The sequence below is a fragment of the Neodiprion virginianus genome, chromosome 5, assembly GCF_021901495.1.
Source record: "Neodiprion virginianus isolate iyNeoVirg1 chromosome 5, iyNeoVirg1.1, whole genome shotgun sequence".
Lineage (NCBI taxonomy): Eukaryota > Metazoa > Arthropoda > Insecta > Hymenoptera > Diprionidae > Neodiprion > Neodiprion virginianus.
Genome location: NC_060881.1, coordinates 22149611 through 22170173, shown reverse-complemented (window position 1 = coordinate 22170173; position 20563 = coordinate 22149611). Strand labels below are relative to the sequence as shown.

The window sequence follows — 20563 nt, the reverse complement described above, 5'->3', positions numbered from 1 at the left end:
GAAGCGCAAAAGAGATGAAAGATTGCTGACAGTACTGTCAGTCAATTTTCGAACACGGCCATAAGCGTTGACTGATGTAAAAAGGTAAGGTGTGTCTCTGCTGGAAGAACACGCCTGGAACATACTTATCTTCTTACACCAGAGTCTATCCGGTTGAACCATTTCTGTGTTTCTCATTATTCAAGGATGAGGATTGAGGATCCGGCATTGAAACAACCGAACAATACAGTATGTAAGACCGTGACTACAGCAATAGAACGGCAACTATACCTGCGTTCACGGAGGACGGCAAGAAGTCTGTATTGCTATACGCACGGTTCGCAACATCGTATCGGGCATGGTATGCATCTGTGATCGCAACTCCATCCATAGATCTACCACTATCCAGTCACGACAACAAGCAAAGAGCGCGGTGGACGACGGTAAAAGGAGAACGGTATATGGAAAGAACACAGGAGGCCAGCCGCTGAGAGACGTAAATAAGGAGATTCGGGTGTCTTAATTTCATCCATCCTAAATCGCCATCGTCGCTCCGAAGATTGGACCGGTAAAAACATTCACAGATTCGAGAGCTCCGAGCATCGTTCAATCGCAAACTCCAGTTTTCCTCTCCTCCTCCCCAATTTACCCGGATTTCGAAACGTACGCAGGTATGTACGAACATGCATGCATTCATACGTGCAATAGCTTGAGAAGCTGAATAAAAATAAGAAATATGTAAGCATGAAACAGAGGCAGGTCCGTTCTCATCCTCCAAGCGTTAATTCATCTGTCAATCTATGCCGTGTTAGCGAAGCTGCCAGACAGAGTCCCGACTGTCGCTTCCTCCGTTCCGAGGAGATCGAGTCATGGGAGGCTAGTGAGGACACCTAGGTATCTTCAATTGGCTAATGGGCCCCATCAAATCGTCCCGATGACGACGGCGCGGTGCTGATTTCGGGTGAGCGACGTTATTTGTCGATCTTAAATCCTTGTCGCGTCAGCGTATCATCAAACAAAACACGATCTCACCACTTTTCGCCAACGTGTGTAACACTTTTTTTTGGTCATGACGCTTTTTTTCAGATTTTGTCGATACGTTCGCTGATTTTGAGCACTTTGCACAGGTTTTATGACATCTTACGTTCTCCTTTTATTTATCTAAAAATCAAACGCGCATCTTTAAAACGTCATTATGATCATTGTCATTTTCTGGTCATCATTGTTATTGTCGTCACTTCTTAATTTCCTCTCTGCCCTTCTCTATTATCTTGCTTTGTACGTACATTCAGTTTTCAACTGTTTGTCAAGATCCTGACGTCACAGCACATAGTACAGTTAATTTTCTGCTTCCGTTTGCTCCATAAAATCCAACGCATACTTGTTGCAACTGCCCAAAGATACCTTAACCTATTTAAATCAGTCTGTAATTCGTGAATTTTTTTATTTCTAGATTTTTTGTTTTATCGACTGATCCTCAGAGGTAACTTCGACGTCTTAAAAGAATTTAGTAGTGTCAAATGACTTGAAAACGTCTGTAAATAATTTGTAAAAAATTATAGAAGGTTACTGAAATTTCATTAAGCAAGAAAAGTGTTCAAAGAACTATAGTGCCGTCAAAATTCTCAGAAAAACTGTTTTGGTCTCAGTGAAATGAAATTACTGACTCTATAAAGTTGCAACAGTCTTCAAAAACTCTTTTAGGGTCGAAACAAGGTAAAAAATGATATTTCAGGGCAGAAAAATGTCTTTAGATAAGATCGATTTTATTCCTCACATCTTGATCTGTTCTCAGTGCAAGTTCATTATATTCCGAGCAGGGGCGGTGTTACTTCATCAACGAATATGGCGCGTCGACGAAAAACTGATGCCAAACCTTCGGCGAAATTGACATCGGCGGCAGCGGCGGCGGGGCCAGCATCGTCAGAGAAGCCAACAGCGGTGAGAAAGTCACGTCGACAAATAGCCAAGAAACAATTGGATAAGAAAGAGAACGGAGAAGGGACAGTTCGCGATGTGCCGCACCAGAAATCTCAGAACGAATCTGAGGAGCCTGAATCTGAGGGAAACTCAAACATAGATCAGACGGTTGTGCAGCACAAAAAATTTGGTAAGTACAGATGCCCAACCGAAATCGGGGGAAAGGAACATCCTCAGCATGTCAACAACTCGTCGACTAAGGACAGCGATTCGAGCGACAGCCAGGAAGTCGCAGCCGAGTTTCTGCATGAGGGCAACACCGAAACGAACATGACGCAAATGGATGTGAACACTATTGTTGACGAGAATTGTTCGAACGAGGTAGTCTGGCAGGAGGATGTGATAGAGGAGACGATCGAAATATGCGAGGAAATGGAGGTGGAAGATGGTGCAGTCGAGGAAAGCTACACCATCTCCCAGGAGGATGGCAACGTCGTACTGGAGGAAGTTCTACTCGTCAATAATCATGACTTCGAAGGTGACGGTGTGGTTGAGTTTACCGTCATTCAGAACGAGGACGGAACGGAATCAATGGTCGTCGCCAGAGATGACCAAAATCTCTCGTGCAAGGAGTACATCGCCAATAGTCTCGCATTGCAGCAAACGAAGAAAGGTGGGCGTGAACATGAGGAGTCTGACGAGTTTCGGGAGATCGAGAAAGGTGTGGGAAACATTACCGTCCAAGAATCTGCCGAGACTGGGATCAAAGATGCTGAGCTATCGGGAGTGTTCAATCACCTCTTGCCAGGCTCCAAAAGCAAGACAAAAAGTTCAGTCAAAGGAGATGGCGAACAAACTAGCAAAGTAGAACGAGACGATAAAGTGTCTTTGAACTGCCGTAGTGAAAATTGTGTAGAAAATTCGACAGTTTGGACAGCCGACAATGCCAGAGTCAGCCCTGAATCTGGTGACATCAACACCTCTGTGGATTCAAGTGCAATTTCTATGAATTTACCCATAAATTTAGATAGGGATAATAATTTTATTATGAATGCGACGACGGAAAACAAAGTTCAAATCGAATTGAACGCCAATCGTTGCGCTCAGTCTAGTGAAAATATTCGGACAGATAATTTAATAAATAAAAGCGCGAAGAAAGTCGAAGACACCGAAAAGCCACATTGTTCGACCAAACCTGAGTGCTCGAGTGAAGAAAAAATTGTGCAGAGGTTGGAGGTGAAAAAAAGCAGCGACGATGTTGTTATGCCAAAAGTCGGAGGAAAAGAGAAGAGTGCTAACAACGTAGTCGACGAATCCTCGTCAGGCGATAGCGAGATTGACATCAAAGCGGATACAGAGGACATTAAGATGTCAAGCAGCAGCGAGAACAGCAACGATACTCTGATTTCTGGTAACTCGGGCTATAAACTACCCGAGTTCACGGATGTTAAAAACATTCCTAATCAACAGAACGACACGGAGAAAAAGACTGGGTTTAGGAGCCGCAGCGGCAGTACTGATACGACAGGATCCGAAAGTGGCTCCAACAGCTCTGGCGTTCGACGCAGCAGCCGTATCAGGTCTATAGGTCTGATGAAACAGAGGTGAGGAGGTGGCGACGTTTTCCGTTTTCAGTTTTCCACGATTGATTCTCATTCTTACGACGTTTTTTGTTTCTTTTCTCAGGTCGAGGGGACGAGGCTTGGTCACTAAGCCTAACCTGGATTTGTCCAGAGCGGTATTTCAGCACCAGGAAAGAGAGAAACTGCTCGCTAGCAGTGGTGCTCTATCGCAGGACAACTCCAAGGACAATTCGGACAACCAGTCTGAGACGCAGTCGGACAGGGAAAGCGGCGGGAACAAAACTGGTGGGTTTTTCGACTCACCTGCACCTCTGACTGCGCTTTCAGGCACCGCCGGCTACGAGTCCGACACATCAAAACCCGTCAAGGTAAAATCGCGCTGGCGGAGATCGAGCGAGCTTGAAATGGGTGGGAGTGGATCGGCCACCAAGGTTCACCAGCTTCAGTCGGAGGGTGACGCCAGCACCGAGAACAATCTACCTCTCGTGCTCGGTAGCCCTTCCATGGATCTCAGTCTCGTCGCTGTCGCGAGCAAAGTGAACGTTGGCAAGAATTCCATGCTGCCGACTGTGCTCGAAGCCAAGGATAAGGAGATGGAGGAGAGACTCAGCCAATTCGAACATCTGAGGGAGAATTTGTATCTAACCGAAAGGTGAGAAGGAATCCTTGTTTTGTTTTTCTTAGTACTAGTTCATAATGTTATCCTACTTTTGTTCTATCGAAAAAAAGGAATAAGGCTAGTAAACTAATGTAAACTTGACCCTCATTTTTGAAAATAAGTTGTTTTTTTTTAGGTCTAGCTTCTATTTAAGTTGTGATACGTCCCGAACCCGAACTTTTTTTCCTGAGATTTCAGGAACCCACTCTAATAATCACCTTGTAAATTAATAAAAAAATCTCGGTGCGTGCGATCAATTTTTTATCTTACGATATCTTGAGAATGGATCAACATATTTTGATGATCTTAAACTCAATTAATGCGAATCTTTACAGCTAAAATTAATTACATTTTGGATTCGATCGGTCTAGTAGTATTCGAATTATTTAAATAACGTCACGGAAAAAGAACCCAAAGTTTTCATTTGTTAATGTTTTACGAGTTCAAAAGACATCTAGTTGACCATTTGTTATGTGCTTAAATCCTCAGATATACTAATAAGGAGACGAAGCGTATGGTTTGCGACTGCTTCCTGACAGAGGAAGAAATAACTAGGGGTGAATTGGGCTGTGGCGAAGACTGCCTGAACAGGCTTTTGATGATAGAATGGTACGTGATTACAAAGTCAAACGTGAAATATAATATTGGTTACGCTTTTATAATGCCGAAATGGCTCTTTACAGCGGACCAAGATGCGTTGTCGGCAATCGCTGTACCAACAAACGGTTTCAAAACTGCGAATACGCCAAATGCGAAGTCTTTCGCACCGACAAAAAAGGCTTTGGCTTACGCGCTATTGCCGATCTCCAATCGTAAGTTAAAAACATTCTCTGTATTTTTTGTTGATTGCTATTATTTTTGTACCGTTTAATGTGACCAACGATTCTGTGCATTATAAATTGTAAAAATGTAATGACAGGGGTGAATTTCTGATGGAGTATGTGGGTGAGGTGGTCGATCCTAAGGATTTTCGTCGCCGTGCGAAAGACTATTCCAAGGACAAAAATAGGCACTACTATTTCATGGCATTGAAGTCTGATCAGATAATCGATGCGACTTCCAAAGGAAACATATCCCGTTTCATAAACCACAGCTGTGATCCGAATTCAGAAACGCAAAAGGTTCGAGAACGTTTTTCTTATTTTGTATTTGGTATTTTCAAGCAACGTTCATTTTTAAAAATTATCAGTGGCTGATTTTAATGAATTTATTTACGATTTCCTTCGCAGTGGACAGTGAACGGTGAATTGAGGATCGGCTTTTTTAACAAGCAATTCATCGCTGCAGGAGAAGAAATCACCTTTGATTATCACTTTCAACGATATGGGTGGGTATTTTGCTTTATTCATCTACTGATTCTGATATTTAATGTGTTAAGTTGTTGTTACTTTGCTGCTGTGAAAGAAATAAATGTGCGAATAATATAGAGAAAAAAATAAAACCGTTTAGAAAAGAAGCACAGAAGTGTTACTGCGAAGCCGAAAATTGTCGTGGATGGATTGGTGAGAGACCTGATGAGGAGAAGGAGAAAACTGAGAAGAAGGAGAAGACTGAAAAAGATGTGACAAAGAAGAAGAAGGAAGAGAAGAAGATACACGATTATACCGAGGATGAGGATGTTAGTGATTTTCATAACTTTTTCTACTCTTTTTTGTTTTACTCAATACGTCATCTCGACTTTCGAATTACGGTCTGAAGATTGTGACTTCATTTCTTTCGCGAATGTTTCGTAATTGTTGCTTTTCAGCTGGAGGAGGAAATTGAAAAACTCTGTGCGGGTGGACTAAAGAATCGAGCACATACACTGACATTGAGCAGGTTGATGGTGCGCAGCAGAGAATTGGAGCACAGGACGCGGCTTCTGCGTCTGATACAGAGCGGAGAGCAGCCATGCCGTCGTCTCTTCCTCGACTATCACGGCCTGCGTCTTATATGGAGCTATATGATGGACGTGGGTTCAAACGCCTCGTCAGAGGCGCAAACTTTCCGCCTTGAGATTCTCAGGACGTTGAGCATGCTCCCGATACCAAACAAGACGATGCTAATGGACAGCAAGATTTTCGCCGTTGTTGAAAAGTGGGCTAAACAGCTTTACTCCTCGCCCACGACCAGCGGATCGCCGGAAGAAGAAGACTCGGTGAAGCCAAAGTTGAATTGTGACGAGCCGGACAGTAGTTGCGACGTCGACAGCAACGAAAGGCTCGCCACGATTGATCCTGTAATTTCGGGTTCCGATCCCAGCAAAGGATCGAAGGAATTAGATGTCTCGACTGCTGAACCTATAAGTGAGGTTAAAAACGATCCTGAGGACGTTGCCAAAGCTCTTGAAGAGCAAACCACCTTCACTGAGCTCGCAAACAGCCTTTTATGCGAATGGTCCAATCTCAAGGAGGTATTTCGCATACCCAAGAAGGAAAGGATCGAACAGATGAAGGAACATGAGAGAGAAGCAGGTTTGTATTAGTTCAAGGTTGTCGATGTCAACGTATTTATTTTGTCGTTTTGGCTAAAACCATTTGGACAAGGTTCCAGATACGCTGTGAGGGTGCAAAGTACGACACGGTTAACTTTCAACTTCTCATTCCTGTAACTTCATACATTTATAACATTATAAGAGAAATGAAAATGATCATATCTCGACAAATGGATGTATGGATTTAGATGATTTTTGTGTCACTCGACGCAACTCTCAGCTTAGAATTGATTGAACTCTGGATTCATTCAGTTCAGTAGTTTGTAGAGTATTTAACTCCCAGTAACAGAAAAAAAATTTCAATTGTTGTTTTATGAGCTCGAAACGTGCAAAAAAAAAAGACAAGCACGATACATCAATGGTTACTTTGTACAGATCGCGGCTACAAGGAGGATCTGGAGAAAGAGGACAGGCGAGACAATTCATATGAAAGGTAAAATATCCCATAGAAGATAAAGATAGAGTTATAGAATGGATCGATTTAGGCCCGAAAGGGCTAGTAGTGCCTCATACGATAGCGAAAAACTGAAATTTCAGATCCTACAGATACGGACGGAGTGACAGTGGGGGCATCGAGAAGCGATCGGATCGACGACGAGGCCGGGAGTCTCCGGACTTCGATTACAGCAGCAGAGGGAAAGAGAAGAGGGTCGAGGAGCGGGTGAATCTCGTGCCGATACCAAGGATGTCGAAACACGAACGACGACAGTTGTTTGCGATGAAAGTTGCCAAGGAGGAGGAAGAGCGCCAGCGACGTCAGCAGCAGGAAACTTGGCAAGAACACGAGGCTCGCTGCCTGGCTCTTGGCATGGATCCCCACACCACCGCTGCTCTAGATCCGCAAACCGGATATCCCCTATTCTTCAACCCTTCGCTCGGACAATGGCAACATTATCCACCGATACAGGGTAAAGATGGGTCTTTATCCTCAACCTAGCAAAATAGTTTACTGAGTTTGTACAATGTCGCAAATCTTTTCAGACGCGAATATAAAGTGAACTGATTCCAGTTGTACTTGTATTTTCCAAGCTGTTACCAATTCCGATTCCACATAGCGGATTTTTGAATCTTTCAATAATCATTTAGAGTACTCGTGAATTGCAGAAGAATGGCTCGATTGGTTTCAACAAAATTTTAGTGATGCATCAAGTATTCGGTATAGACAAGTCACGAATCTTTTGAAATTTCTACTGCTTTGGGTTATGTATGTCGAATCAAGAACAACAACCTACCATATCGATTGGAGTCAAATTTGGGAAAGACATCGACCATGGAAATACGACATAAATTTTTCGATTATTTCTCCTCTCTCAGTTACAAAATAGTGGTAGCCCAGACTTAAAAAATATACGTCACTCAGAATTTTCCTTAATCTTTCCTAGAATTTGGTACACCACCTTTGGTTTTCAATTTGTTGTAGTTCTCTGTCACTTATTAATATATAATTCATTTCTAAACGTTTTTTGATTGTTTAAATTCCTTTTTTCGTTCATTTGTATTCGTTTCTTCCTCGGTATCTTTCAATACTTGAACATTTTTCCTTGTGGAAAAAATTGCTCCGATTTCCTTCATTCAAATATCCAATGAACAATGAACCGAGCTATCGCACACTAGGAATGCGATTGTCCGGTCGTGTCTGTTGCAAAAAATTGTAGCTCTGTTTTTCAGATGCCCCTGACCTGACGGTGCAGTGCGCACCTGTCTACCTTGGAGGATCTCAACCCCTCGCGGGTCAGCCTGGCATATTGGGACAAACGCAACATTTGATACCGCCCGGAGTGCCGCCGCCCGCCGTTTTCCCCCAAACCCAACAGCAGCAGCAGCTGAATTCCGTCGGCGCGTACGCGCCCCTTCTCGGAGCGCATCATCACGATCATCAATTCGCCGATGGTCAGCTCAGGATATCCGGTAATCTGATACCGATACAGAACGGTGGCTCGACGGCAGCGGCGGCGGCCGTTAGTCAGGTCGGGATTCATCAGGATCCAGCGAGTATTTATGCTGGTGATAAAATACCGGAGGGGCTCGAAAACGCCGAAACCGCATCGCCCCCGCCGCTCGACTTGCCGCCGAAGTGGAAATCTGCTAAGGATCCGAGGGGTCGCACCTATTACTACAACGTTAACGAGCGGATCTCTCAGTGGCTGCCGCCACCGCCTGACCACCTAGCAGCTTTACCTGAAACATCATCCAGCTCGGAGTCGAGCGACGAAAGTAGCTCTTCCGATGAGGCGGAAGACGAGGAACTCGAGGAGGACGAGGACGAGGATATTGGTGCGGACGAGACCGCCTGCCAGATGGACGTCGAATCTGCCGCCGGCAATCAGTCGGCCCTTGTTGCCCTGAAGGCTAATTTCGCGGAAAAATTTGATGCGACGGCCGGTGACGAGGGTTCTATTATCATTTCGGAACCAAAGAAGAGGAGGGATGGACTTGTTCAGGAGAGGATTATCAGCGTTAGTATTCGATTGAACACTTTTGTTTTTATTGCTGTCGCAGTCGTGACAACGCCTAATATCAAGGAACTATCCGCGATGTACCTCATCGATTTTCTTCATTCTGCGATATGTTGTACCACGTCTAGAAACATTGGACGCCTATTTTTTTCACATGGCAATACGGTCGTTGAAGTGAAAACTAACGGTAAAAGTTATCTCTCAACAGTCGTTTTTCCACGATTTCTCGATACTGACTTAAGATATTTTGAGACAACCTAGACACTGTTCACTATTAACATACTATAATATGTGGAATGCTTATTTTTTGTGGGGGGGGGGGGGGGGTAAATTTTATTGCTGCTTTGTGTCTTAAACTGCTGAATTTGCGCGTAAGACGAAAATACAAGGCTCATATCTCTTGATATACCACAATATGTCACGGAATGAAGAAATTCAGTCAGGTACACCTCGAATATTTTCCTCGTTGAGAGTATAAAACTGGTAGATTACTATGTTCAACAGCCACGGCGAGAAGATGAGCGCGTCGATCACAAAAAGTACAAGGAAACAAAGGAGAAGTTAAGACGGCAGAAAGAAAAGGCAAAGCTCAAGGAGCACGTGGAGAAATTGAAGAAGCACAGACGTGGCAGTAAATCGAAATCTCACTCGCGAACCAGTCATACCTTGAGTAAAATTCAAGCGATAACGGCCGACCCGTCTGTCACTTTGGAACGAAAGATCAAGGACACATTTAGGGTAAACATGGCGAACGTTATGGTACACTTTTTAAATCCTTATAGAAAAAACGACTGCAAACAGGGTAGAATCACGAACACCGAGGACTTTAAGCATCTTGCCAGAAAGGTAAGAGCTAATCTACTATGTCTTGCTGTTGCTCCCATATGTAAGAATTATTTTCTACTGGAGGATGACCAACTTTTTGTATTAACGTTTCGCACAGCTGACCCACTTCGTGCTCGCCAAAGAACTGAAGCATTGCAAAAGCGTGGACGAACTGCAGTGCAACGAAAATGTAAAACACAAGGCCAAGGACTTTGTTCGCAAGTACATGAACAAGTTTGGCCCTGTTTACCAAAAGGGTTCGGACGAAGATTAATATTAGGGCGTAGGTATTAGTAATTTTTCTAATTTATTATAACAACGGCAATAATTATGATGACGATGATTATGATAATGACGTCAACAACAACAACAACAACAACAACAACAACAATAATAATAATAATGGCAACAACGGCAGTATAAACAATCATTTACTATTATTACTATTATTGTTATTGTTACTCATAAGAATATAATGTGTACTTTTGCCTCGACGTTGACAATTATTATTACTATTATTATCGGTATAATTAATAATACCTATAATTGTTTTAAATCGTGATGGTGATATCTTTCGACTACAGGCAAAATATCCTTGTGATGACGACGAAAAATTGTAAAGTTGCGTAGGGGAAATTCTTCTGTATAATTGATATGTTAATGTGTAGATACAATTTAAATAATAATTCATTATTTTTAGTAAAGAAACAATGAAAAACAAAACAAAAAAAAGAAATAAAACAACCGACAAACCAATCAAGAACTGCAATCGCGAATAATTGCGTGGGTAAACAATATTTTTGGGTACGTTTGAAATAGTGATGTTCTAATGCACAATGAATAATGTTTCCCACGCATAAGTAGTAGAATTAATAATATACCGAAGATTTTTATTATTGTTATTAATATAATTATATATATGTACATTGTGCAACTATTCTTTCCGTATTTCCACAGCTGTTATTTTATTTTTTTTTTCCCCTCTAATTCCTATTCTGTTTCAAGTTCGTTTGCGTCGATTTTACCGTGTACCTATTGCAGATACCTACGTCTTGCATGCATACGTATAATACATAGATATGATCTCTATGTTCTATTTTTCATCCAAAAAAAAAAAGAAAAACAAAATATGACGCATACACTGTATTAAATAATCAAAGCGCTTACGCGCCGTCCTGTTGTTATTAGGAAATGATTTTTTTTCTATATTATACGTATTATGATTTTCAATACATAATATAGTGACTATATATTATACCATGTATATACAAAGGAAGGAGATACAAAACACTAGCTGTTTCTGTATACTAATATAGGTATATAATTATTCTCGTCTTCGAGTCTTAATTTAAAATAACTCGAAATAAATCGTTCTCAATCGACATTTATGTAATTATGTAACGCATGTAAAATTACTGCTATCGCAACGCCACTCGCGTACAGTTCAATTTCTTTTTTTAAGTAATTTAAATCACATACCCATAAATCACGTATTTGTTTGTCGAGTATGTATAATATACAAAACACACGTCGGTGTATAGTAAAATTTTATTTACGTATACGGTGTATCATGTTTCTGATTTAAATACCGTTCATAAGAATATTTATTATTGTATAATTATAATTACAACTAACAACGGTTTTATTAATATTTATAACGACGATGTTGCGCGCTGTTGACGCCAGAATTCTTGACGACTTTTCAGAAAGGCGATACCCTCCTCTGCGTAGGCCGATATGTGCTGCGCTGAAGCTTGATGGGGTGCCTTTATGTCTGAAATCAGGCAAGGCCAGTTTGATTTGCGGATCAAATTTCGTTTTCGAAATTTATAGAATTTGATTGCTGGATATTTTGTTATATCATTCGTTAGAATTTCACATTTAAGTTTAAGTCTCAATCTCATGTAAATGTCATCGACTGAATTTCGCGTGCTAATTTTAAGTCGTCCAAAAAATTGGGAATCAAATCTATGAAATTCACCCGCTGCATATACTATGTGTGTGTTCTTGCGGAAAAATTGCACGAATTTAATAATCGATCGAACCTCTATTCCGTCCCAACTTGTTTATCTTGTTTTTGTTTTAATTAAAGAACCGTTAAGGAGTATCTCCGCGCTTCTGGGAATCTAATTAATAGTCCTGCAGGTTTCTGAAAGCCTGGACCATGTCCTCGTACAGCCGATCGAACTCCATGCAAATATTCTCCTCGCCGGTGATGCCGGGATCCTCGAACTTCATAGAAGTCAGCCTGTAGAGAATATCGCGCATCGCGTCGCAGATCATGTTCCAGGTGATTCTGTTTTCCGTGGGGGTGGTAACTGCGTCGACGGCGCTCCTCGCCATGTCGTAGAATCCGATTATGTTCTTCAGCATGCCGACGGTCTTGTAGAACGGACAGAACCTGTCATAGACAGAGTAGCTGTTCTGCTGAAGAAAGTCGTCCTTGATGATCTTGGCAACCTCTAGGGTGACTTTATCACTCTCCGCCAGCGAAGCCTTTCCTACGAGCTGAACGATCTCGCTCAACTCCTGCTCCTCCTGGAGTATCCAGCAGGCTTTTGTCCGCAGCGGCGGGAACTCGTGAAAGTTTTTGTCATAGAAATCGTCGAGGGCTGTTCGGTACTTACTGTACGAGATGAGCCAGTTCACTGAGGGAAAGTGCTTGCGCTGCGCCAGCTTCTTATCCAGGCCCCAAAATACCTGGGCCAGGAAGTACAAAGTTGTCTATTCGGTTGGTTATATCAGAAATAACATTCGTAGCTGAAAACATTCCATTTGCCTAGCAACTGTTGGTGTATCGAGAGTCGAAACCAATATTTTCACCGTGATTTTGAGAATTACGAATTACCCAAGACCTCTGCGAAGTGGGTGCGCTTAAACTGAATAATCAAACTATATTACCTAGAGTTGCTGTTTTTTTTCGCAGCATTATTATTTTGGACTCCTTTTTTCGCAACTTGGAAACAGCTATTAAGTCTCCGCCCTAAGAGCCAACCATATCTCGTTTCTACTGCAATACACGTACACTAGGGTGGTCCAAAAAAATCTTTCTTTTTTTTCAAAGTTACACGTTCAATAGTTGTTGGAACAAGAAATAAGACGCCTGTTATAGTTTGAGCCCTTGATATTAATATTTAGTGGTTTCTGAACGCATAATTCCATTTAATTATTACGCGAAAATACTTTTAGTTATTTCGGAATCTTGTACTTAGTGGCCACACGGGATAACTAGTCACTCTGGGCTCAGAAAAATTATTAGCCCCTCCAGTAATTTTGCAAAATAAAATATACTTTTTGAATGATCGGCGGATATTGTTATTTTTTTATGGTAGTGGTATATGTTGTGCGTACAGTTCTAAAATTTTAGCCCTTAGTATTGAAAAATGGCGGAGTAATAAATTTTTTCTGAAAAAAGCCATTTTTGTTGAATTTTCACATATATGACCAGTTTAAAGTTTTTAGAATGCCATCTATAAATTGACCGATAAAAATCATTAGAAATGTTGAAGAACTCTTCAACAAACATGAAACAATCGGTTAGAAGTCTTAAAACACCCATATATATGTCTTGTACAACTAGGTTTTTCAGCGTGGGGTAACGAGTTACCTCATGCGGCCGCTATATGGCCTGGTTGAGGTGTGGCCGCTAAGGGTTAATCTGGATTTTCATGGGCAGCAAAATGCTACCGCAGTATCTTGCTACCTATAGTTCTTGGCCAATAGGCATGCCAAGAAAATGGGTAATTCACATTCGGCGCACACGTGGTAGCGCTAGTCAGTTTTGTAGGAACTCTAGGTATGTACGCTTCCCTTACGGAGCTTCCCTGCTTTATTAACATTCCTATTGGTCAGAAACTCGACAGCAATATACTGCGGCAGCATTTTCCCGCCGGTGAAAGTCCGGTTATAACTTCGACTGCCTCTCCCGGGGGCGACAGATACTGTGATCGTGTGTGTACATATGTGTCATGTAGTGCAAAAACCGGGTATGGTTGACTCCTTAATATTAGTTCCTAACCTGGACGATCCCGAGAGTCGCGCTTGTCACCGGGTCCGAGAAGTCGCCGCCCGGAGGCGAGACGGCACCTACAACGCTGACGGATCCCTCACGCTCTGGGTTCCCGATGCAGAGGACGCGACCCGCACGCTCATAGAAGTTCGCCAGTCGTGCACCTAGATAGGCCGGATATCCAGAGTCCGCCGGCATCTCGGCTAGCCGGCCGGAAATCTCTCGGAGCGCTTCGGCCCACCGCGACGTTGAATCGGCCATCATCGAGACATTGTATCCCATGTCCCGGAAGTACTCGGCCAGAGTTATTCCCGTGTAGATCGAGGCTTCCCGTGCTGCGACCGGCATGTTAGATGTATTTGCTACCAGCGTTGTTCGCTTCATTATTGACTCTGTTGATCCATCGATCTCTACCGAGAGCTCGGGAAAGTCGCGGAGTACCTGAAGGAACGTTGAATCCGTTCGGGGTAAATCATTGACCGGGGCTTGGATGGATTTGAAGATAAAAGCGGTGTTATAGATCGAACGGCCGGGGACCCCTGAATCAAAACTTAGGAATAAGAGAAAAAACCCTTTACAAAATCTCCACCTGTGTTATTTGCGTTAATGGTAGTGAACACGAATGAACCTATATTGGACTGTGTGATATTAATGATGCCAACAAAATTCGAACAACACAGACTAAAATTGTAAGATATCGACAGTTTAGGAAATTGTTTTACAAAGAGAATGTTCGAAACGCTTAGACTCTGGTATTTTGATCCGATTGTATAGTGTTTTTGATACAAATTTATCATAATATAAGCACTATCAAGAACACTCTTAGGCGTGTAGATAATAGTAGTAATTGATTTCAGAAGAACTTTGGATGAATAATTCAAGCAACGTAAAATAACTCCATTGATAATTTGTCTTTAAAACAGTTCTTATACGGCCGCAAGTAACTTTACGTTATTTAAAACATGAGAACGCTTGTCTTCATGATTTTAAACGATTTGTATGGGATAAATTCATAGTATTCGAAATGAATACACAGAGATTTCTCGCCAAAGATGTAAAACGATGGTTTACGTTCCCTTTCCCAGTACCTCGGACATTTCATTCCCGCGTTCTCCGCACCCTACGTAGACGATAACGTCCGAGTTTGAATACTTGGATAGTGACTGCGAAATGACGGTTTTCCCACATCCGAACGCTCCCGGAATGGCGGTGGTCCCGCCTTGAACGCAGGGAAAAAGAGCGTCGAGGATGCGTTGGCCAGTTAGGAGAGGATGATTGGCGATCAGTTTTTCGGTGTATGGCCGGGGTGTGCGGACGGGCCAAAGTTGGATCATCGTGTGACCCGTGAGCTGCCCGTCGAATTCGGTCTCGAGGATGACCTCGTCGACGGCGTACCTACCGGGAGGCGCGATGTACGTCAGGGTGCCCCTGGCCTTCGGGTGGAGGAGCATCTTATGCTTGACGAGGGTGTTCTCGTCGACGATGCCAAAAAGGTCACCACCGGTCAAGTGGCTCCCCGGCCTGATGTTGAGCGGCACGAAGTCCCAGGAAACGTTCCTGGACAGGGAGGGAACGCTGACACCCTTTGGGATGTAAATCGAACCCGTCAAATCGTGGATATCTTTCAAGGGACGTTGAATCCCGTCGAAGATGCTGCCTAGGATTCCAGGCCCTAGTTCCACGCACAAAGGGGTCCGCATTCTGAAGACGGGGTCGCCCACCGTCAGGCCGCTGGTGTCTTCGTAGACCTGAACCGTCACCGCGTCGCCGTCCAGTCTTATCACCTCACCGATCAGCTTGAAGTATCCGACTCGCACCACCTCGAACATCGCCGCCCCCAGCATCTTCTTGGCGATTACAACCGGGCCCGAGACGCCGAAAACGTAACCGATCCGAGACTCGACCTCGTCGTCGTCCATCGTTGCGGTTATGTTGGCAGGATACGACAAATCTGAACCATTGACGAGGAGAGGAAACAATCGACGAATTCTCGTCATCATATATTCGTCGTTGCTTGCTTCACAGCTATGGGTGATTGTAACCGATGGGATACATATTTACTTGCCGATCAAGAGGCAAATCGGTTCGAATGGTTTCAAACTGATTTCAAACGGTTCAAGCGGTTTGAAAATGATTCGAAAAGTTTCAAAAGATTTTCAAATTATTTCAGGCGATGTGAAAACAATTACAAATGTTTTCAAACCATTTTTTAGGATTTTTAAACGACTTCACGGTTCGAATTAAAAAGTGATTCCAAGCGGTTGCAAACTGATTACAAGCAGTCATCAAAAGTGGTTTGCTATTTCAACGAGTAAATACCGCTTTGGTTTATACTTACCGTAGGAGAACCCCAAAAGCAATCGCTTTCCGCTTACCTGGATGTTTCAGCAGGTTCTGAAGATATTTTTTGTCGACCTCCAGCTGACCCAAAAGTCGCTGATGAGCCGTACCGTTCTTCTGACCGCAAGGCGTGCCCGATCTCTGACGCCGAGGAGCCGGCTTCTTCGAGGGTTGATCCTTCGCCTCGAGCTTTGGAGCATGCTGAGTTTTTGGTAGCTTCGGCTCTTCCGGCGGCTGTGCAGAATCCTCAGCGTTGTTCTTGCTGGTCAGCAGAGCGACTGGAATCGGGGGAGATTTGTCTGCGGATCACAGCGGAGGAATCTGTTAATTAAAGAAAATCCGAAATACCAGTGATCAAGGAAGTGGTTACATACCTCCGATTATGTTTTGGATTGCCTCCTGGGCTTTCTGGACACCGAGACGAAACCCGTCGAACTCCGAACGAATCCTCATCCCTCGGTAATAGTAGACCAGACTAAGCTCGAAGTCCCCGAGGTGGTAGAGCGCTTCGGCCTTGTAGTACATCGCCCTGGCATTGCTCGGCTCCCTCGAGTTCTCTTGGAGTGCCGCTTCCGCGTCCTCCAGTGCTTTTTCCGGTTCTCCCAACAGCAGGTAACACTTACTCCTAGCGATCAGAGCGTTCTTGTCGCCGGGACTCAGCTCCAGGGCCTGAACAAAACGATAGTGAAAACGTGAGATGAGTGACTTGAACCGGTTTGGGGAAATCGACGTCCTGAACAACAACGCTATGCTGAGCGCGGCAAGAAAAAACCTTGTTGACGAAGTTGATGGCTATCTCAACGTCCCCGGAACGCATTTCGCGAGCAGCGAGAGCGAGCATCGCACCGGGTTCCGCCTCTTCTGGTATCTGAAGTGCGCGGCTGCGGTCCTGGCGACGCTTCATCTTGAGGGATTGCTTGATGTCGCGACTGCCCATATTCACGGCGGCGGCGCGATCCTTGTCCGTGTAAACCTCTTCCTGGCGTCGCAAGCCGCAGTTTTTCCGACGCTTCTTCTTCTTCGTCTTCTGGGCCCTCATTTCCGTGTCCAAGGCACTGGCCGGCTGGCGTCGCTTCCGCTTCTTGTCACCCTTCTTGCGTCTCGACGCACCTTCATCCTTCAACTCCGAGAGGGTGTCAATCGTCGCGTGCGCCGTCAACGCCGAGCCGTTTCCTAACGCCTTAAACTCGCGTCTTCCGTACTTCCCTGACTTGCGGCTAGATCCCTTTTCTACCGTCTCCTCGAGCCCGACCCGGACAAAGCTCAGGAGGAAGTCGTTGTCCTGCATCGTCTGGTTCAGGATGTCCCTCGCCTGCGTTCCGGCAGCGTCGGACGCCCCCGAGGTGACGGTTTCGGCGTCCCCCATGAATCTCCTGTTCTTTACCCTCGGGATTTGGGATAAACTGATGCGTGGAGCACGACGCGTTACTCGTGTACCTTTTCCCGAATTCTAGCATAGCCGATCCGCGGATACGTGTGGATATCGACACCTTAACTAGGTGGCTCGTCGCCCTGGCAACTCAGTCAACAACGAGTCACGATCCTACATATTGTACTTTTCGTATACCTATAATCTTACACGGATTCTCTCACATGTGTGATATCCACCGCATGCGAGTGTGTGTACCATATGTGTTGTGCGTACCACCCATGCCTAAGAAAAAAGTAAAGTAAAGGAAAGGAAAGGAGAGGAGAGGAGAGGAGAGGAGAGGAGAGGAGAGGAAAGAAGGACCCCCACATGTCGCATGATGTGCGACGAGGCCCTAACGATTCCGCATGAGCAGCTTATGTGCGCGAGAAGTTTTAGCGGAGAGGAACTTGATCAGGACTAGTCGCTGCTCTGCCGACACGCTTTGGCTGTTCGAATCAGTTGTACCTGTTGAAGATGAGGAAGACGGCGATACGATTCGTCGCCAATTGCACACCTACAACAACAATGGGTCATCGTTCATTGACTCACTTCGTCAGGGTCTTGTTCGCTGATCCTCATACAAGGTTTGTGCACTCGCTTTTGTCGATCAGCGATCGAACACTGTTTCGGTACTTTAGTGACCTAATTTAACTATGGCACTCCTCTCGTTACCTGTTATTAATAATTAGAACTTATTTCAATAACTAATACTGCACACGAGTACGATCGGCAACATATTATAGTTGATGTAAGAGAAGTTTGGAAGCTTTAGCTAACGTATCGATTTGCTTGCGCTGATCAGATAACTGAACCAATTTTACGATTACTATTCGATTTCCATTACCGTGAAGAATTGAAGCGTGATGGGGAAAGAGAGGGCCAAAGGAGTTTGTGCATTACAGTGCCTATAATCTATATGCGAATTATGAGGCTGACTGACCTGGTTGTAGGAGTAGAGAGCCTTGGAATAATTCCCATTCTTCAGGTGTCCAGCGGCCTCGTCGACGTGAAGTTTCGTCTCCACCGCCACAGCCGAGACCTTGTGCTTTCCAGCTTTCCGGCTATTACCGCCGTTTTGATGCGGTGTCATGCTAGGTTTCCTTTTTACCGCTTTTGCTGATCAGTTTTTCAGCGTCTCAGCCAGGCTCGTGATTCATATTTGTGCCAGTTCATGATCCCGACCGTTGGAAATCAAGGTAAGTAGATGAAGAAGAAGAAGATGAAGAAGAAGCAGAAGAGGAACGCCTGCTGTTCCGATGAGTTCAGTCCCAGAGTTTGCAGAACAGTGCAAAGAGTTCTGAAGAACGAAAGAGCTAGGTATGCCTCTGCAGGATCGTGAGGTGGATCGGAGAGAAATGGATGAAAAATGGAAAGCTTCATCCTCTCGCTTCATGATTAGCAATTTTTTGCACGACGTTTTAGCCGGGACAGGCCGTGCCTGGCATCCGCAATGTATGGAGCTGGGTTTTGAATTCAGTAATTGCCGCTGGCAGTGCTCCGGTACCCGGGTGAAATTTATCATTGTTACAACCCCTCTACCGCCGACCGCTAATGGTAAAGTGAAACTATAATTTGTCGTTTCTTCATCGCCACGCCCCGACGAGGATGAAGATAATTCGGTAAGTTTTCGGTAAACTTTGTGACATACTGAGCTACAGATTTGACTAAATTGCTGATATACTTACCGACAGCATGGTTTTTTCACCGACTTACTTCTTTTTGTTGTTCACATTTCTAGAAGCGTCGTTGATGATGAGTAAAAGAACACGTACTTTGACATCGTCGTTATACCGTTGGTCCGAAATATGAGGATAACACGACAACCGATCAGTCGGCCAAGGAAAGAGCTTAGTGTTCTTCCCGATAACAGTGGCTGTACTCTGAGCGGGATAAGAGAAGGCAATAAGGTCAGGGATTCGGTTCGCCTGGAGAAACAATAGCTCGCTGATCCGATCTTATGCCGGGAGCGCGCAAGCTCGGGTTCACTTAGCGTGTCTGCCACGCGGTTATACCTGTGCCCGACAATTATCCGCCGGCTGACTTGGTCGATTGGGATCTCGACGAGGTGACTGACGGATCGAAAGGACAAATAATTAGACGTCAAATTACTGGGGCACCCCGGTTCCCCCCGATAACCGTGGATATAAGATCGCGTCCCTGCACAGCCTATTTATGCGACAATTGCCATACTGTTTATTGCTACCGTTGCATAGTGCAGTAACTTAGTGTATTACACTATCTTTCTGCAAGGAATTTTGTCAACCGCGCGGCATGCGACGATCATCGAGGTAATTACGCGCGCACTGCTGTCTGACAAACTCTAAAGTTTGAGGTAAGGAAGGGGAGGAATCATGCCCGGAATGCGCAAGCTTGAGTTCGCTCATTGTTAGCGTGTCTGATATGACCAAGGCTGTAGTTATAGCTACGGCAACCCTGTACTTAACTCGGCAATTAACTAATAGCCCCGACGGCCACGGGGCCTATCAATCCCTGAGGCTTGTTTCCCCTAACCCTTAGAGCAAAGGCTCATCGACGTTCATCACCTTTGATCAACCGGTCTGTGTAGTCTTAATGCGAATTCATCGATGCGCGGATTGAGAAGCATAGCATGACACTCTTCGTCGGAGGGTTTTCACGACAGCGGTACTCTTCAACGTTCTTCTTACCCTGGTTTTTTCGATGCTGCTGCAGTTGCGACAAGTTGAATTATTTCACAGACTCCGGACAGACCCAGAAGCCAGACTTGGACGACCGATGCAAGGAACAATACTGGGGTATATTCTCGAGCATTACATCGAGATACCGGCTAATATTTCCATATAATTATTAATCGATAGACGAATGAATGAACGAGGGCCCCCCTTGCGTGTTCCGGATTCTCTGATATTGGTATTGAACAATGTTACGTG

At 44.3% G+C, this 20563-nt stretch overlaps 2 protein-coding genes across 4 annotated transcripts; one reads left to right on the top strand and one right to left on the bottom strand.

Annotated features, from left to right (window-relative positions):
* The first annotated feature begins 319 nt into the window (after positions 1 to 319).
* LOC124304313 (histone-lysine N-methyltransferase SETD2) lies at positions 320 to 10658 on the top strand. Of its 3 annotated transcripts, none has more exons than XM_046762342.1 (15): positions 320 to 650; positions 797 to 940; positions 1800 to 3503; positions 3586 to 4134; positions 4630 to 4749; positions 4824 to 4952; positions 5060 to 5261; positions 5370 to 5467; positions 5590 to 5758; positions 5888 to 6593; positions 6989 to 7046; positions 7151 to 7521; positions 8282 to 9069; positions 9574 to 9915; positions 10013 to 10658. In XM_046762342.1, exons 3-15 carry the CDS (start codon positions 1825 to 1827, stop codon positions 10166 to 10168), a joined length of 5367 nt encoding a protein of 1788 aa, XP_046618298.1. In that variant the 5' UTR covers positions 320 to 650; positions 797 to 940; positions 1800 to 1824; the 3' UTR covers positions 10169 to 10658. The 3 variants fall into 3 exon arrangements, with proteins under 3 accessions (XP_046618298.1, XP_046618297.1, XP_046618299.1); XM_046762341.1 differs by having other exon boundaries at positions 792 to 940; XM_046762343.1 differs by having other exon boundaries at positions 792 to 940; positions 1797 to 3503.
* Positions 10659 to 11604: 946 nt separating this feature from the next.
* On the bottom strand, positions 11605 to 19560 carry LOC124304315 (V-type proton ATPase catalytic subunit A-like). Its single transcript, XM_046762345.1, has 8 exons — positions 19340 to 19560; positions 18595 to 18951; positions 16618 to 16912; positions 16279 to 16542; positions 14992 to 15854; positions 13913 to 14344; positions 11990 to 12594; positions 11605 to 11668 (listed from the first exon to the last, which is right to left on the bottom strand). Exons 2-7 carry the CDS (start codon positions 18742 to 18744, stop codon positions 12025 to 12027), a joined length of 2574 nt encoding a protein of 857 aa, XP_046618301.1. The 5' UTR covers positions 18745 to 18951; positions 19340 to 19560; the 3' UTR covers positions 11605 to 11668; positions 11990 to 12024.
* Between the last annotated feature and the right edge of the window lie 1003 nt (positions 19561 to 20563).

Bases quoted from the DNA above. Each gene is read 5' to 3' on its own strand.
- LOC124304313 (XM_046762342.1), top strand. From the start codon at position 1,825: ATGGCGCGTCGACGAAAAACTGATGCCAAACCTTCGGCGAAATTGACA. The intron at 4,953-5,059 runs GTAAGTTAAAAA...ATGTAATGACAG, and splicing joins GCTATTGCCGATCTCCAATC to GGGTGAATTTCTGATGGAGT. The intron at 6,594-6,988 runs GTTTGTATTAGT...TACTTTGTACAG, and splicing joins GGAACATGAGAGAGAAGCAG to ATCGCGGCTACAAGGAGGAT.
- LOC124304315 (XM_046762345.1), bottom strand. From the start codon at position 18,744: ATGACACCGCATCAAAACGGCGGTAATAGCCGGAAAGCTGGAAAGCAC. The intron at 16,913-18,594 runs GTCAGTCAGCCT...CGTTTTGTTCAG, and splicing joins CTCTCTACTCCTACAACCAG to GCCCTGGAGCTGAGTCCCGG. The intron at 14,345-14,991 runs GTACTGGGAAAG...ACGTTCCTTCAG, and splicing joins GCGGGAATGAAATGTCCGAG to GTACTCCGCGACTTTCCCGA.